General features: G+C 43.5%; 1 protein-coding gene and 1 pseudogene across 12 annotated transcripts in view; one reads left to right on the top strand and one right to left on the bottom strand.

Moving 5' to 3' along the window:
• The window catches only part of LOC119972287 (focal adhesion kinase 1), a 585,346-nt gene that overhangs the window by 435,578 nt on the left and 130,492 nt on the right, over positions 1-19,276 (top strand). The window contains exon 1 of one of the 12 annotated variants that reach the window (XM_038808748.1): positions 17,045-17,293. The exons of the other annotated variants lie outside the window; for them this stretch is intronic. Coding sequence (XP_038664676.1) covers positions 17,220-17,293 — 74 coding nt within the window. The 5' untranslated portion in view covers positions 17,045-17,219. Of the gene's footprint in view, positions 1-17,044; positions 17,294-19,276 lie in introns of those variants that run through there. 12 annotated transcript variants of the gene reach the window in all.
• LOC119972881 lies at positions 13,280-14,297 on the bottom strand (annotated as a pseudogene).

Below are 19,276 nucleotides of genomic sequence, written 5' to 3'. Positions count from 1 at the left end.
TGAATCAAGTCTGAACGAGAGCTCTTGCAAAATAGGATAAAACTGACATAGTATACTAGCTACCCAACAAAAAAGTGAGCCTTGCAGAGATTTAAATGATCACCTTAGGACATGTAAAGGACTGCTCCCAGTTTATGTAAGACATAATCATCTTTGAGAGCTTCATCCATAATTATTTTGTGATGAATGCACAAACTGGAAAATCTTTCCGCATTGTTTATGCGTTTTTTTCATGAAGACTGATGGAGTGCAGCATCATTATGCATGGAATGATGATATAGTAATTCATATGCACAGTGCCATCTCCAGCATTCCATCTTGGAGGCCACATCAAGCCTCGGGGAGGGACGATCTGAGAAAAAGGTACCTTGGGACTATGTCATTATATATCCAAAAGGTATACTTCATAGCAGCATTGGTGGAAGGTGATGAGCAGACTACCAGGTCATCCTCTTTAGTATTGAAGGATTGGGGAAAGTAGAGTGGAAGAACATGGCTAAGGGGGAGGGGATGCAAAGTCTCCTTTCCCATTCAAGAGACAAATAATTTTCACAAGGATAAATATGCAACTTTGTTGCATTTAACCAAAGTGAAAAAATGATCCGGAACATGGTTCTGTTCAGTTGATGACCATAGGTGGTGCCTCTGGAGGTTAAGCTGGCAGTGTACATGCTAGTTTGTTGAGCTTTGCTAAAAATGACTGACGTTAGAACTTGCATAATCAGATTCCGTCATCCCTTAAATTATGTAATTTTATCAGTTGTCTGGACTGCTTCAGCTTTATGACTGTGATGAAAAAATGAAAACAAGGAACATATTCAGTTTCTTTCAAATATGATGCAGTTTCTGAAGAAGAAAAATCTGCAGTCACCCCATTCATATTCTTCGTATGAAATCATTACTCATGATTTCATGTTTTAAATCGTCTCATTTAATTTTGACTCATTCAATAAAACTCTTGAAAACTTATGAAGCAGAAGAGTATAAAACATATAAACATTTTCCTGTATTGAGTCTGAAGAGATAGGAGAGGTCTTGAACGAGTACTTTTCTTCAGTATTTACAAACGAGAGGGGCCATATTGTTGGAGAGGACAGTGTGAAACAGACCGGTAATCTCAAGGAGATACTTGTTAGGAAGGAAGGTGTGTTGGGCGTTTTGAAAAACTTGAGGATAGACAAGTCCCATGGGCCTGATGGGATATATCCAAGGATTCTATGGGAAGCAAGAAATGAAATTGCCGAGCCATTGGCAATGATCTTTTCGTCCTCACTGTCAACAGGGGTGGTACCAGGGGATTGGAGAGTGGTGAATGTTGTGCCCCTGTTTAAAAAAGGGAATAGGGATTGTGTTGTTCCTCGTGTCTTAATAAAGCTCGCAGTCTCAAATGTGGAGAAGATGCTTTATTGTGAGTTCGTTCATTCTTCAGAGCTCTACGTACGGCTACCTTCAGTGCTATCCTAGCTGCTGTGTGTCCAGCTATTAGCTCTGCCTGCTGTGTAGTGTGTCCTCACTTCCTGTCCTGATCTATTTATATGGCTCTCCCGTGCTCCCTCTAGTGGTCGCTCAGTTGTGTTGCATCTGGTTAACTTGTGATCACCACATCCCCCTTTTTCTCTTAACATATTTTCTGAACATCGTTAAAGAAAATTGTACATCCTGTCCCAGTGTATTTATAGCTCTCCCGCTCGTGTTTGCTCTGTTGTTTTTGTATCTGGTCAATCTACGATCACCACATCCCCCTCTTTCTCATTACATAGTTTCTGTACATCATTAAGGAAAATTATACAAAACAGTAACTTATGATATGCGTATCTATACAAGTGATGATGCTATTGCCTTAGTTAACAAAGCCAATGTATTTATATGTCCAAACTTAATAAACACATTTATGAGTCCAAACTTGATGAATTTGTTCAGAGCTTTTTTTTTTTCTTTTTTGTTGTTGATGACGTGGTGATATTGATATTGCAAGTCCGCTGTGAATGTTGTTGGTGTTCCTTGTTATCTTAAGTACCCAATGCGTCATCCCGAGGTGTTTGCATGGTCACATCACTGATGTTGACTGGCATGGACTTTTTTCTGTGCTTGTGGTGTTGATTTATTGTCTCATCCACCTTGGATGCTGGTGTGCTTGCTTGTTCTGGAGCAGACGTGAGTTTGTGCGATTCGTTGTCATCCCATGACATGTTTGTAGTCTTGTTATCGTTTTGCAGTGTGCTGTGGCATCGTCCATCATGTGCCAAGTAGTGCCATTGTGTACAAGTCGTTGTTTCATTGCTGTTGTTTCTGTCGTTCCTGTTTTTGTTGTTTCCGTTGCCGTACTTGTCGCTGTTTTTGTCGTTTCCGTCTTTGTTGTTGTCGCTATCTTTGCTCCTGACTTTGTTGTGTTTGTTGCCATTCTTGTTGTTTCTGTCTCTGTCGTTGTCGCTATCTTTGTTCCTGACTTTGTTGTGTTTGTTGCCATTCTTGTTGTTTCTGCCTCTGTCGTTGTCGCTATCTTTGTGCCTGACGTTGTTGTTTGTCTTGTTGCGCTTCATGTTGCTTTCCTTCTTGCTGTTGTCGTTCTCGTTTCTGCTGTGCTTCTTGCTATTGTTGTTGGTCTTGTCGCGCTTCATGTTGTTTTTGTTCTTGCTGTGTTTCTTTTGACTTTTGTTTTTCTTGTTATACTCTACGAGTGTCCCGAGTGGATAATTTGAGTCATTGAGCATTCCGTCTCGCGAGTGGTGCGAATGATCTGATGTTGCATCGGTGCAGGTGACATCAATCAGTTGTGGAGAATTGGATTCCGCATCTTTGCTTTCTTGGTGCTCGTCTTCTCGCGAGTGGTGCGAATGATCTGATGTTGCATCGGTGCAGGTGACATCAATCAGTTGTGGAGAATTGGATTCCGCATCTTTGCTTTCTTGGTGCTCGTCTTCCGGAGTCAAAGTCTTCTCGATTACATTTGACGCGGTGTCTGTGGACTCTCGGCGCTCCTCTTCTGGAGTCCAAATCTGCATGATTTCAGTTGACGTGGTTTCTCTAGACTCTTGGTGCTCCGCTTCTGGAGTTAAAATCTTCATGATTTCTGTTGATGTTATCTCACTGGACTCCAGGTGCTCCTCTTCTGGAGTCAAAATCTGCATGGTTTCTTTTTGTTTGATGTCTCTGGACTCCAGGTGCTCCTCTTCTGGAGTCAGAATCTGCATGGTTTCTTTCGGCATTGTCTCTGTGGACTCCAGGTGCTCCTCTTCTGGAGTCAAAATCTGCATGTTTTCTTTTGGCGTTGTCTCTCTGGGCTCCAGGTGCTCCTCTTCTGGAGTCAAAATCTGCATGTTTTCTTTCGGCATCGTCTCTCTGGACTGTTGGGTGGCCCGACTCTGTGCTTCTGTACAGACAAGCTGAGAACTGTCAGTCTCACTGTGATCCTGTACGTCGAGTGCGAGCACCTTGTCACTGTTTTCGCTCTGTGCTTCGGTACAGACAAGCTGAGAACTGTCAGTCTCACTGTGATCCTGTACGTCGAGTGCGAGCACCTTGTCACTGTTTTCGCTCTGTGCTTCGGTACAGACAAGCTGAGAGCTGTCAGTCTCACTGTGATCCTGTACGTTGAGTGTGATCACCTTGTCACTGTCTTCGCATGCAGTGGGCAGAGGTGCATTGTCTTCTTCTTGTTCCTGTGAGCGTGTTGGACTTTCATAGTCCGCTCTTTCTTCTTGTTCCTGTGAGCATGTTGGACTTTCATAGTCTGCTCTTTCTTCTTGTTCCTGTGAGCGTGTTGGACTTTCATAGTCTGCTTTTTCTTCTTGTTCCTGTGAGCGTGTTGGACTTTCGTAGTCTGCTTGTGGTCGCTCAGATACGGCAGGTTGACCTTCATGGTCTTGTTCATGCATGGTGTTTGTGGTTAGATGTACGTTGTCTTCTTCTTGTTCCTGTGAGCTTGGTAGACTTTCATAGTCTGCTTGCGGTTGCTCAGGTACAGCGGGTTTACCTTCATGGTCTTGTTCATGCTTGGTGTCCGCCCGGGAGTGTTTGCTTGCATCCCTGTTGGCGTCTTTCATCACTCGCACTGTGGAGCCTGTCATCGCTCGCTCCGTGGAGTCTTCCTGTGCTCTCTGTGTGGCGTCGTCTTCGTCTTGGGTATTGCTGTCATCCAATGTATCGACGAGCTGCCATGGCACCATGGTGTTGGATTCATCCACCATGAGTAGATTCGTGTTGAGCTTTGCAACGGTGTCGCTGATGCTGTGATCAGCATGTCCAAATAACTCCTCCATGTCTGAGTAGTATTCTTTGAAAGCCATTTCATCTTGGTTGGCTTCTTCTACCACGAGTTGGTTCGTGTTGAACTTTGCGACCGTGTCGCCGATGCTGTGATTAGCATATCCGACTGACTCAGCTCTGTCTGAGTAGTATTCTTCGAAAACCGAAGCATTTTGGTTTGATTCATCTACCACGAGTTGGTTCGTGTTGTACTTTGCGACCGTGTCGCTGATGCTGTGATAAGCATATCCGACTGACTCAGCTATGTCTGAGTAGTATTCTTCGAAAACCAAAGCATTTTGGTTGGATTCATCTACCACGAGTTGGTTCGTGTTGTACTTTGCGACCGTGTCGCTGATGCTGTGATAAGCATATCCGACTGACCCAGTCAGGTCTGAGAGGTAATCGTCGAAAAACAAATCATCTTTTGTTGTTTCGGAATTCTTTTGTTCGCTTCACTGTGTGTGGTGAAGGCAGCTTTTTCCAAGGTTTTGTGCAAGTTGTTTTTCACTGTTGGTTTAAGTTCAGGCGTTTTTCTGTGTTCTGAGGCAAGAAAATTTGGTTTTACCACTTTAAGTGTCTTGTTTTCAATTTTCGGGCATTTCCCTTTTAAGTGGGCGTGGTCAGGATTCTCAGACGTCATGACGTCACGCGTAGGAACGACTTGCACATGCGCAAATCGGCTTTCTTTCCTTGTGCGGTTCGGTGTCCATTGCGCATGCGTTGCTTGCGCATGCGCATGACGGTCCGCGACGAAGACTTTTTTTGACTGCGCATGCGCGGCTTGCGCATGCGCATAACGATCGGCGCCGCGATCTTTTGTAAACTGCGCATGCGCGACTTCCAGTTCCGGCGCATGCGCAGACGCGATTTGTAGTTCTTTGCTTACCAGAGACTGCAAAATGTGCTCCGACGCCATTTTATCACGGATTTCAGCGTTTTTTCTTTCTAAAAGTTGTAAGTTACCTTTTCTTTCCGATCTGGACTGGATTTCAGCGTTTTGGCTTTGTGAAAAATTCATGTTATTTCTTCTTTTTGATCTGTACTGTGCATTCGCGATTTCCTGATCTTTTTGTGATTTTTTAAGTCTTGCATCACTCAGTCTCTGTGCAGGTTGGACTGTGAGCATGCCTTGCTGTTCAAATTTCTCACAGTACTCTTCAAATTTGTTTAGTAACGTTTGTAAGCTGTTCCTGTCTTCACCTTTTGAGTATTTAAATCCATTTTGAGTATTTAAATCCATTATACACTTTCCTATTGACAGGCCCTTCGATGAGAATTGCTATTTTAATTTTGTCTGAGGCTTCTGCTACATCATTAGCTATGAGATAAAAATCGAACATTTGTTTAAACCTTTTCCAGACATTTCTTACATTACCAGTCGTGTCCAGCTGAGGTGGGTATCCATGCCACATCCTCGAATTAGCGATGTCTTCCCAAGTCATTTGTCCAGTAGGAGATTTCCATGCCATTTTGTGCTTTCTGTATCTGCAGCTGAGTTGTCCTGTAGTAAGCGTCCTGAAATCACTGCTGGTACCATGTGTTGTTCCTCGTGTCTTAATAAAGCTCGCAGTCTCAAATGTGGAGAAGATGCTTTATTGTGAGTTCGTTCATTCTTCAGAGCTCTACGTACGGCTACCTTCAGTGCTATCCTAGCTGCTGTGTGTCCAGCTATTAGCTCTGCCTGCTGTGTAGTGTGTCCTCACTTCCTGTCCTGATCTATTTATATGGCTCTCCCGTGCTCCCTCTAGTGGTCGCTCAGTTGTGTTGCATCTGGTTAACTTGTGATCACCACAGGGATAACCCTGGGAATTACAGGCCAGTTAGTCTTACTTCGGTGGTAGGCAAACTAATGGATAGGATTTCTGAGCATCTGGAAAGACACTGCTTGATTAGGGATAGTCAGCACGGATTTGTGAGGGGTAGGTCTTGCCTTACAAGTCTTATTGACTTCTTTGAGGAGGTGACCGAGCATGTGGATGAAGGTAAAGCAGTGGATGTAGTGTACATGGATTTTAGTAAGGCATTTGATAAGGTTCCCCATGGTAGGCATATGCAGAAAGTAAGGAGGCATGGGATAGTGGGAAATTTGGCCAGTTGGATAACGAACTGGCTAACTGATAGAAGTCAGAGAGTGGTGGTGGATGGCAAATATTCAGCCTGGAGCCCAGTTACCAGTGGCGTACCACAGGGATCAGTTCTGGGTCCTCTGCTGTTTGTGATTTTCATTAATGTCTTGAATGAGGGAGTTGAAGGGTGGGTCAGTAAATTTGCAGATGATATGAAGATTGGTGGAGTTGTGGATTGTGAGGAGGGCTGTTGTTGGCTGAAAAGAGACATAGATAGGATGCAGAGCTGGGCTGAGAAGTGGCAGATGGAGTTTGACCCTGACAATCCCCATGTGTGCGTGGGTTTCCTCCGGGTGCTCCGATTTCCTCCCACAGTCCAAAGATGTGCAGGTTAGGTGGATTGGCCATGATAAATTGCCCTTAGTGTTGGGTGGGGTTACTGGGTTATGGGGATAGGGTGGAGGTGTTGATCTTGGGTAGGGTGCTCTTTCCAAGAGCCGGTGCAGACTCGATAGGCCGAATGGCCTCCTTCTGCACTGTAAATTCTATAAGTGTGAGGTTGTCTATTTTGGAAGGACAAATATGAATGCGGAATACAGGGTTAACGGTAAGGTTCTTGGCAATGTAGAGGAGCAGAGTGATCTTGGGGTCTATGTTCATAGATCTTTGAAAGTTGCCACTCACACTTTGTACAGACCCATGTCTCTGGGAACATATATTTTAAGACCGCACTTTTGATTCATATTTCTTACTGTTGAATCTTCCTTAGATACTTTTTCGTAAATGAAATGCCTATTAAGAGAATATAATCAAACATTTACACAAGCCAAATAAATTACATATGCAGACATCCATCCAGATATCCAAGATGGCGCCTCTTTTTATAAATCCTCTTTTTACATCTCCTATAACCGTACTAATCTCTTAAAATTTAATTCTAACACTAACACTATCACTAACCTTTATCTTGTGTTGCCCTATTATGTATCTTCTTTTATTTTCATGTACTAAATGATCTGTTTGAGCTGCACGCAAAAAAGTACTTTACACTGTACCTCGGTACACATGACAATAAACAAATCCAATCCAACTATTGATATGTGACAGAGGAATGCTGGGATATCTGTAAACGTGATATTATCGATTAGCACCATCAAGTAGAGTTGCTATTTTAGAAGATCTTACAGCATTAGAGGGAGGTGTAAAGTCTGGTAAATGTCATATGTCTCATAGAAAATAGAAGCAGGAATAGGCCATCTAATTCCTCCAGCCTGCTCCGCCATTCAGTTTGATCATGGCTGATCCTCTCTCTCACAATATCATACACCCACTCTCTTCCCATACCCCTTGGTGCCTTGAGTGTTTAAAAATCTATTTTCTTCTAAATATAACCTTCTGTGGTAGAGAATTGCACAGAATGACCACCTTCTGAGTGAAAAAATACTCCTCATCCCAGTCCAAAATGGCCTTTACCGTATCCTGAGACTGTGACCCCTTGTTCTAGACCCCGCTTGAAAAACATCATCCCTGTATCCAATCTGTCCAGCCATGTAAGAATCTGATATTGTTCGATGAGATCCCCTCTCATTCTTATAAACTCCAGTGAATTCAGGCCTTGTCGACCAAATCTCTCCTCACACATCAATCCTCTCATTCTAGGAATCAGTCTGGTGAACCTTTGCTGCACTTCCACTATGACAAATTTATCCTTTCTGACGTAGAGTCCAAAATTGCACACGCTACTCTGGATATGGTCTCACCAAGTACAGCTGCACTAAGATATTCTTGCTCCTACACTCAAATCCTCTTGCAATGAAGGCCGGCATATCACTTGCCTTCCTAACTGCTTACTACGCCTGCAAGCTCATTTTCATTGGCAGGTGTACAGAACACCTGGTCCTCTTTGTACATCAGCATTTCCCAATCTATCACCATTTAAATGATCCTCTGCCATTCTGTTTTTCCTAATTATCCTTGTTATACTGCAGCTGCCATGTATTTGCCCATTCACTCAACTTGTCTCAATCGCATTGAAGTCTCTTCACATCCTCCTTACAACTCATCTTCCCACCAAGTTCATGCCACCAGCAAACTTGGAAATATTGCATCCAAATTGTTGATATTTATATATTGTGAACAGATGGGGTCCGAGCACTGATCCCTGTGGTATCCCACTAATCACTGCTTGCCACTCCAAAAAAGAACCTACTCTGTTTCTTGTCGGCTAATCAATTCTCAAACCATTACCCCAATATCATGTACTTTAATTTTGCACACTAGCCTCTTATGTGGAACTTTATCAAAAGCTTCCTGAAAATCCCTTATCTATTCTATCAGCTGCCTCATGGCTCCGAGGACCCGGGTTCGATCCCGGCTCTGGGTCACTGTCCGTGTGGAGTTTGCACATTCTCCCCGTGTTTGCGTGGGTTTCGCCCCCACAACCCAAAGATGTGCAGGGTAGGTGGATTGACCATGCTAAATTGCCACTTAATTGGGGAAAAAAGAATTGGGTACTCTAAATTTATTTATTTTTTAATCTATTCTATCAGTTACAGCCTCAAAAAGCTCCAGTAGGTTTGTCAAACATGATTTCCCTTTCATACATCCACGTTGACTTTGTCTAATCCCGTTGATATTTTCTAAGCATCCTGTTATCACAGCCTTTATAATGAGGCCATACCTGGAGTATTATGTTCAGTTTTGGTCTCCTTACTTGAGAAAGGACGTACTGGCGCTGGAGGGTGTGCAGAGGAGACTCACTAGGTTAATCCCAGAGCTGAAGGGGTTGGATTACGAGGAGAGGTTGAGTAGACTGGGACTATACTCGTTGGAATTTAGAAGGATGAGGGGGGGATCTTATAGAAACATATAAAATTATGAAGGAAATAGATAAGATCGATGCGGGCAGGTTGTTTCCACTGGCGGATGAAAGCAGCACTAGGGGACATAGCCTCAAAATAAGGGGAAGTAGATTTAGGACTGAGTTTAGGAGGAACTTCTTCACCCAAAGGGTTGTGAATCTATGGAATTCCTTGCCCAGTGAAGCAGTTGAGGCTTCTTCATTAAATGTTTTTAAGATAAAGATAGATAGTTTTTTGAAGAATAAAGGGATTAAGGGTTATGGTGTTCGGGCCGGAAAGTGGAGCTGAGTCCACAAAAGATCAGCCATGATCTCATTGAATGACGGTGCAGGCTCAAGGGGCCAGATGGCCTACTCCTGCTCCTAGTTCTTATGTTCTTATAACAGACTCTAGTATTTCCTTACTGCTGATGAGAGGATTGCTGCACTCGGGGAGAAATAGGGCAACTGGAGCTGGTTTTGTGCAGTTAGGACTGAGTCAATGTTGATCTCGGCTCTGCCTTTGCTACTGGGAGACGCACGCTGCTTGCAAATGTGGTCAAGAACCTGTAAGCCCAAATCACGTCAGTTGAGCTTTCCACAACACTGCACACACTGTTGAATTTCCGGGTTCTGGTTAGGTGTGCTGTGTGCACCACGTTTGAGACTTAGCTTTGCGAAGGAGGAGGTGGAATTAGCCTTACTTAGTGCTTCGCTCCAGAGTCCCACCCTACGTCCGTCTTCCCATTTTTGTCTTGCTCTTTCTAAACATTGTCCGTATATGTCCCCACAGTTCCCTTTCTCCATACTGTCTGTGTCCAGTAGTTCCTGCGGTAGTGTATCTCTCGGGCATTCGGGTGCCTTGTCATCTCCTTGCGGAGAAAGTTTTTGATTTGTAAATGTCGGAGCCCCTATCCGGTAGTTCCAGTCTCTCCATCAGCTGATAGCCAAGTTCTACACGCATGAGTATGGCCTCACCGGGACCTTAGATTCATGTCTAATTATATTATCCCCCCACCATCCGACCTGGGCTTTTAAAATCCTTGACTTGAGACAATTCACACCTCTTTAACCTGTGATTATCCCTCTCTCCAGTCACACCATCTGGACCTGTAAAGACTTAATTATCTGCAAAGTCTCGAATTCAAAGTATCATCTTGCATAATTTATTTTGTCAATATATGAGTTTGTGCAACCCATCTCTTCACTCACCTGATGAAGGAGCTACACTCTGAAACCTAGTGATTCCACATAAACCTGTTGGATTTTAACCTGGTGTTGTAAGACTTCAGCTCGTCCAAGATTGTAAGTCTGTCCCCCATGTAGAGCCTTTTCCAGCTCTAGGATTGTCTTCCCCTGAACTTCTAGTTTCTTTCCCATTCCGTCTATCACCGCCTGCATGGCTAACAACATCTCCGTCACTGCCATCATGACCACCACCTGGATCTCCAATTTTATCGTCTCTCTCATCGCCATTTCCATCCCTCCTCAGGGAGGGGTGGGGGCATGGGAAGGTCGTTGTTCAGGTGGTCGGTCTCCCTCTTTCCAGGGTGACCAGGGACCACTGCCTCTTGGGTCTGCCGACTCGCTCACTTTCTACTCTTGGCCTTTTCCTCCGCTTCTACCTTTTCTGCGGCGCCTCGAGCTCCCATTTACTGGCCTACTGTACCTATTCTCTCCCTTTCTTACTTATGGGTGAAATTAGTCTGAATGCATGGGCTAAATTTGCCTATTTGATTGTATTCTGGAGGAGAGCCACCTGATGTGTGACTGATCAGCACATCATCGTCACCGGAAGTCCATTTGGAGGAATTCTGAGGAGATGTTCACTTGGGGTTCAGAGTGGAGAGTGTATTTGCCCACAATCATCTTGTGTGCTTAAAAGGGACTTTGTATTAATGAGACCACTGTCACTTAAAATGTACTTTATAATCTATGTTAATCCTGAACCCTGTGTGCGATTGTTGGAGTAAGTAAAGGGTATTGTACTTTAATCCAAATTTTTCATGTTTAATAATTGTTTTTTCTTGTTAAAACTAATTAGCAGCCCTATGACTCTGCTCCTCCGTGTTTTATTAAAAAAGATAAAAGTTATGTTCTGTTGAGATAGGGTTCTATTCTGGGATCTTCCGTCCAACTCGGATCCTAACAGTCACCAATTGCCATGCCATCTATTTTTGTCATCCACAAACTTGGCAAAATGCATTCAGGGTATTTACTTTCTTGTGGAAGAAAAAATGTTGTAATTTTTGTTCACTCTTTTTGAATGTTCATCTATTTGCCACTGTGCGGGATCTGGCTGAACTTTCAGACTTAGCTGACCCTCCCTTGGATTGTAAAGGACATTGCCTGAGATCACTCTCATTGGGGCTAATTGAAATGTAGGTGATCTCAAAGCCCTGTAAGGACTCTGATAGCCACCAGCTTGCGATAGATGCTCACAGACAGTAATTACTTTAAGCCCTCATTTTCTTACAATAATCTTTATTAGTGTCACAAGTAGGCTTAGGTTAATACTGCAATGGAGTTACTGTGAAAATCCCCTCGTAGCCACACTCAAGCGCCTGTTCGGGTACATTGAGGGAGAATGCAGAATGTTCAATTCACCTAACAAGCAGTCTTTCAGGACTTGTGGGAGGAAACTGGAGCACCCGGAGGAAACCCACAGACACTGGGAGAACATGCTGACTCTGCACAGGCAGTGACCAAGACATGAATCGAACCCAGGTCCCTTGTGATGTGTAGCAACAGTGCTAGCCACTGTGCTGCCATGCCGCCCATACCTTGATCAGCTATTCTAGCACACCCAGGACATCAGGCCCTTCCCACTTCCACTCACCCATGCCCCCAAAACCACCCTCTGCCCTCTCATGGAATCTCTCTTCCACTCGTCCACACCTTACTCTCCTCTCTCACCAATGGTTCACCCATGCCGGTGCCAAGCCACCATGCCAGTCGTCATTCTCCTCCTCCCTTCCCTTGTACCATAGGGCTAAAGAAGGAAAACCGCGACTGATGCACACTTACACATAATTACATGAACCTGATTGATGCACAGCACCTTTCACAAATGCAAATTGGGTCCCAGAGCTCCTTCTGTATCACTGACTTTATTTAAATTTATGACGTAATTAAAAAACATTTTGCTCAAATGAATATTCACGACATGCAAACGTATTACAAGACTGAACCTGCCACAAGCCAGCGTGAAACTCGACATGCCATAAACACACTGCTGAATTTATCTTTGTCTCTCAATCCACTGTCAGGAAATCAAGTTTCTGTAAATCATCTAGGTCGCGCTGTACACCAGTTTTGCAGGCTCCATAAAATTCCCTTCCATTTAATTTATTTTATTAAGTCATGAGATGTACGCAGCACGGGCTGGGCCAGCATTTATTGCTGATTCACAATTGCCTTTGACAAGGTTGTGATGGGTTGCCTTCTTGAACAACTGCAGTCTGTGTGGTGTAGGTACACAGTGCTGTTAGGGTGGGAGTTCCAAGATTGTGACCCAGCCACAGTGAAAGAACAGTGATATATTTCCAAGTCAGGATAGTGAGTGGTTTGGAGGGGAACTTCCAAGTGGTGGTGTTCCCATGTGTCTGCTACCCTTGTCCTTCTAGATGGTAGCAGTCGCGGGTTTGAAAGGTGCTGTCCAAGGGGTCTTTGTGAGTTCCTGCAGTCCATCTTGTAAATGGTACATACTGCTCCACAATGAGCCATGAGCCAGTGGTCGAGGGAGTGAATGTTTTTTTTTGATGCTCAAACTCTCATTTAATCAAATGTTCTAATAGTATTTCATTTAAAACATAAACAGACAAAAAAGCTATTTGAGGATGCAAATTTTAAAAATCTTACATAATTCACTTGTCTCCTTTTGACATACCCAAAGTTTGACTGACGACTGAAACTATTGAACTAAACAATGATGTGTGACTTGATCACAAACCTACTGTCCTGTTGTGGAAACCAAGAGACCTATGGTTCGAAGGCTTGAAACATTTCACTTATCTCTCAGCACAGTAAGCTGGCGTGCTTAATGTTTCCAAACTTTCATTTTAGCACTATCAGGTTTCACATTCATTAAGGGTCGCTCATTGCAGCCAAAGTTGCAGGTCCTTGATTACCAGAGAATGTCCCTGGAACATTCACAGGAAGCTGTCTCAGCAGAGATGAAGAACAGCTTTGTTGACCTCTGGGTTTGTCCAGTCATTCCTGAGATCATCCATGTGGTTATCAAAATCCACTAAGAAATCAGAGAATTTACCATCCAGAAGACAGTTTGTGATTCGTTGCACCTCTGACCAGTCTTCACAGAAATCAGTATTTGGGTCTTTGTATCACCATTTATTTTCATGGTGCTCATATACTACAATCGATTGTTCTTCACACTCTATAGTAAGTTTGTGATTGTCCACCGTGATGAGGGCAGCATCACTGAAGTTTTCTGCGATCCGAGATGCAACCTTTTTAGCAACCTGGTTTGGGCTGGTGTCCTTCATACGCTCATTTGCCTGGTAGTATCCAGCTATTATGTAGTTATTTTCTGTGCACCAAGAGTCAACCAGAGTCAGGGCCACTTCCAGCATGGGTGCGAGAGCCAGGGTGCTGTGGAAGAGAGGGATGCAGTCCATGAAGAGCACGGGCTGCCCGTCCTTACTCTTGTGCTTCTCCGCCACCAGAATGCCATTGACGGTGCAGTGCGGGTACTTAGCGGCACTGGGAGTGAATGTTAATGAATGGGGTGTGAATCAAGCTGGCTGCTTTGTCTTGGATGGTGTTGAGCTTCTTCAGTGTTGTTGGAGTTGCATTCATCCAGGCAAGTGGGGAGTGTTCCATCATTTACACCTTATATATACTGGGGTTTGGCTTTGGAGAATCAGGAGGTGAGTTCCTCGCTGTAGAAATTTCAGCCTCTGACCTACTCTTGGAGGCACAGTATTTACATGGCTCGTCCAGTTGAGTTTCTGGTCAATGGATGTCAATCCTTCAAGATTAAACGATGGTAATTCCATTGAATGTCAAAGGGCGATAGTTAGGTCATCTCCTGTTGGAGATTGTTATTGCCTGGCACCTGTGTGACATAAATGTTACTTGCCATTGTTAGACCAATCCTGGATGTTATTCAGGTCTTGCTGCATTTGGACTTGGACTGCTTCAGTATCTGAAGAGTTATGATTGGTGCTGAACATTGACAGTGAAAGGCCCACTTCTCATGATGGAAGGAAGGTCAATGATAAAACAGCTGAAAATGGGAGGGCCTAGGACACTACCTTGAGGAACTCCTGTAGTGATGCCTTGGAACTGAGATGATTGACCTCCCAAAACCACAAACATCTTCCTTTGTGCCAGATATGATTCTAACCAACTGAGAATCTTCCCCCTCATTTCTATTGATTCAAGTTTTGCTCTGGCTCCTTGATGTCACACTCGGTCAAATTCTGCCTTGATGTCAAAGACAAGCACACTCACCTCACTCTGAAATTTAGCTCTGTTGTCCATGATTGAACCAAAGCTGTAATGAAATCAGGAATTGAATGACCCTGGCGGGCCCAAAATTAGCATCTGTGAGCAGGTTATCACTAAATAAGCGACACGTGACAGCACTGCTAATGATCCCTTTCGGCACTTAACTGATGATCGAGACTAGATGATATTTGGTCTACAGAACCACAGAACTACAGTACCACCGAAGGTAATTGACCAGTTTGAATATGCCCTACGATTTATGTACTGGACATACCTGGGCAATTTTGCACATTGCCGCGTAAACGCTAGTACTGGAACAACTTGGGCTGGTGGTGTGCCAAGCTATAGCACGCCAATCTTCAGGACTATTGCTGGAATATTGTCAGGGCCCATAGCCGTTGCTGTATCTAGAACCTTCAACTGTTTCTTGATAAACATGGAGTGAATGGAATTGGATGAATATTGGCATCTGTGATGCTGGGGACCTGCAGAGGAGGCCAAATGGATTCTTCACTCACCACTTCTGGCTGAAGATTGTTGTAAATGTTTCAGTCTTCTCTTCTGCACTGATGTGCTGGGCATATGGGGATATTTTTGGAACCCCCTTCTTCAGTGAGTTGTTTAATTGTCCAATTGTTTAGGACGGCAGCACTTAGGTCTGATCCGTTGGTTGATGGATCACTGTTATTGCATATTAGTTATGCTGTTTGAAATGCGAGTTAGTCCTGTGCTGTAACATCGCTAGGTTGACGCCTCATTTTTAGGTATGTCTGGTGCTGCCTTCCTGCACGCCTCATTGAACCAGGGTTGACCTTCTGGCTTGGTGGTAATGGTAGTAAGAGAAATATGCTGGCCAATGAGGTCACGGGTTGTGGCTGAGTACAATTTAATAGCCCACGGCACATTATGGCTGCTGGATCTGTTCACAATCTATCTCATTTAGCATGGTGGTACAACATGTTGGAGCGTATCCTCAGTATAAAGATGGGACTTTGTCTCCACAAGAACTGTGCAGTGGTCACTCCTACCAATACAGTCATTGACAGATGCATTTGTGGCAAGCGGATTGGCATGGGCGAGGTCAAATATGGTTTCCCTCTGGTTTCCTTACCACCTTGCTGCAGACCTAGTCTTGCAATTGTGTTCTTTTGGACTCAACCAGCTCAGTCAGTAGTAATGTTACCGAGCCACTCTTGGTCCTGCACATTGAAGTCCTGCATTATATGCCCCTGCCACCTTCAGTGCTTCCTCCAAGTGGTGTTCAACATGAAGGAGTACTGATTCATCAGCAGAGGGTTGAGGGGGCAGTGGGGGGGATGTACAGCATGTTTGACCTGATGTCGCAAGACTTCATGAGGTCCAGAGTCGATGTTGCGGACTTCCAGGGCAACTCCCTCCCTCCCAACTTCATATCATTGTGCCACCGCCACCTCTGCTGGATTTGACCTGCCGGTGGGATAGGGCACACACCGGAATGGTGATGGTTGTATTTGTGACATTATCTGTACGATATGATTCTGTGAGTATGACTATATCAGCCTGTTGCTTAACCAGTTTGTGGGACAGACGTTAGTATGAAGGACTTTGTAGGGTCAACAGTGTTGAGTTTTTAAAAATTCCTTGGATGCATTTATTGCCCATTCTGGATTGCACTAGAACTGAGTGGCTTGCTAGGCCATTTCAGAGGCATTTAAGAGTCATGTGATCATGCTACCAGACCAGGCAGGGCAGCACAGTGGCGCAGTGGATTAGCCCTGCTGCCTCACGGCGGCGAGGTCCCAGGTTCGATCCCGGCTCTGGGTCACTGTCCGTATGGAGTTTGCACATTCTCCCCGTGTTTGCATGGGTTTCGCCCCACAATCCAAAGATGTGCAGGTTAGGTGGATTGGCCATGCTAAATTGCCCCTTAATTGGAAAAAAAATGAATTGGGTACTCTAAATTTATATTTAAAAAATGTTACTAGACCAGGTAACACTAATGGACATTCGCGATGGGTCTTTACAACAATCGACAATGATCTGATGGTCACCGTTGGACTTTCAATTCTATATTTTTACTGAATTCAAATTTCACCATCTGCCATTGTGGGATTTAAACATTGCCCTGAGTCTGTAGATTACTAGTCCAGTGACATACCACTACTCCACTGCCTCCCCTTAACAGTTTTGCAACTGTTTCCCACAGTGAAAGAGAAACATTAAGCATTAATTTGATTTGGAAATGCTGTCAGTTAGGCATTCCTTGGATGTAAGTTTGGAGCCAGCAATGTGGATTTGCTTGGGGCTCTGAACTTGCATACCTTAAAAAAAATTTCCATGAAATGACTCATTCTGCCAGCCACTCGCACATCCTGTTTCATCATAATGGGTTTGGTGAGTAGTAATACATGTGGCTATCGCTCAGCTGCTTCCCAGGTTTTCTTTGCCATCAGCTTTTATCATGGAGCGCTTTGTAAAGCTTTAGCTTTCTCGGAACCATATTTCCAGTGAGACACTAAGTAGTTCCCTAATAAATATTTCCATAGCAACTTTACTTCAATCAGTCTTAGTCTATTTCCTCTGCATTTTTTTAAAATTGTGGACCGTTTTCAAAAATGCTGATAATGCAGTGGAAACGTAAAGTCAAGCAACTTTTTGATAAGCATGAATTGCAGTACACCAATTCGAAGTAAGTATCTTCTATTGACTGTGTACTGTTTGCAAGTCATCTTTGTGACCTAAAATGTAAGTCCTAAAATGTATGTTGCAGTTTCTTAATTCATCATAAGAGTTTTCTTATTTTGAGAAACTTTCAAGCTGAGCAGGAAAGCATCAATTGCCAATGGTTGTGTTCAAAACCAGTTGTAAAGTTTAATGTGACCGTTGAGACAAGTAGATGGAGATTCATGTTTTATTTTTTGAGTTCCAGTATTTCATTGAGTAGCTTAATCAAGTTGTTTGTTTCCTTCTGTTGAGGAAATGCTGCACGTGTATTTAAACTCAGGGCAAGGGTTGCGATCAGCAAGTTTGTCACTTCTGTGACCACATTGTCATCAATTATTTATCGCTTATACTTTGCCGACCGTCTTCAGCAGATGAGAGATTAAAGGCCAATCTTTCAGGGAGAAGAATCACAAAGCAAAGCTTCTATTGTTTAATATCATATTTTAACAAAGTGACGGTTTACATATTGGAAGCTGTGCTAATTTTATTATGCAAAAATATTGCGTTCATGCAAAGGTTTTAATTGGAACAAACTGAGCTGATCTGGAATAGTTACAAGTTTTGGATGTTGCACCTCCAGATGCTCCCTTAATTTTGTCACAGCCCCAGTAATGAAAATATGACTGCTATTCTCTCTCAGAAGCTGTTTTACTTTTTTCTGTTACACTCTCCATAGCACCCTTCAGAGCTCCAGGAACTTGGCTATTGCTTTCCCCTTTCCACCTTGTAATTCACTTGAATTCTGATGGTGCAAATTGAAATTACATGTTTGGTTCTACATTAGTTAGTGGTAGTGCATTATTGTGAAATTTGGCTGGACTTGTGATAATTCTCCCCAGAGATGCAGTGCTCTGCTATTGAACAATCATGCCATTTATTATCATACTTAATTGCTAAAGCTTTCACAGTGAGAGCTGATTTCTCCAAATGTAGTAAAATTTGAAATTCAGAATCGTGACTCTCCTTAGAAAGGGGTCCAGGGCTTTAATACTGCTCTCTGAAACGTACTCTAAAGGAATGCTCACCTTGTTGGAACCATTATTTTTACTTGAATAAGGCTGATGTTGATTATTTAATTATTTTGTGGGATAAATTTTAGAATATTGGTGCTCTGTTGTCAAGTGACGTCACAGGAAATTCATAAGTTGATTGATCAATACGTTCTTAGGACAAAGACTGTATATATAACTGGGTTTGTTCACTTTCAAGGAGTGGTCTACAAAATCTGGATATGAAAGAGGAAGGAAAACTTTAAACGTCATAACAAAGGCAATTTATTGGTAATTTTACTGCATTGTTAGTAAGGTTTATTGGTAGTAATAAGGCTTATTGGGAGTTGTACCACAGAATCCCTTGAGTGCAGAAGGAGGCCTTTTGGTCCATCGGGTCTGCATCGACCCTCTGAAAGAGTAGACCCTGCACATTCCCATAACCCCATCTAACCTGGACAAGTAAAGGGGAAATTTAGCCTGGCCAATCCATCTAACCTGCATGTCTTTGGACTGTGGGAGGAAACAGGAGCACCCGGACGAAACCCACGCAGACACTGGGAGAACGTGCAAACTCCACACAGACAGATCCAAATCCAGAATTGAACCTAGGTCCATGATGCTGTGATGCAGCAGTGCTAACCACTGTACCACCGTGCTGTGTAGAGGTTATAAATTAACTGATTAAAGATAATTAATTAACTTTATGTTGTGTTCACTTAACTTCCTATTTTAGTACAGTAAATAAATAATGCAAGGCTGCTCACAAAACATCCATCGAGCACACATCCTGTATATCTGAGGTATACAGGGCCTACTCATGTCCTGGATAACTACTCGTGCAGGAAGCGTCACCAAATGCAAAACCCAAGCACTACCTTGGGACTCGTGAAGGAGCTGGTGTCACTGCGGTGCAGTTGTGAGGATGGGATCTACTTGAATGGTATGTTTCAGGAGAT

Source organism: Scyliorhinus canicula, chromosome 10 (assembly GCF_902713615.1).
Source record: "Scyliorhinus canicula chromosome 10, sScyCan1.1, whole genome shotgun sequence".
Classification (NCBI taxonomy): Eukaryota; Metazoa; Chordata; class Chondrichthyes; order Carcharhiniformes; family Scyliorhinidae; genus Scyliorhinus; species Scyliorhinus canicula.
This window is presented reverse-complemented; position numbering and strand designations above follow the sequence as displayed.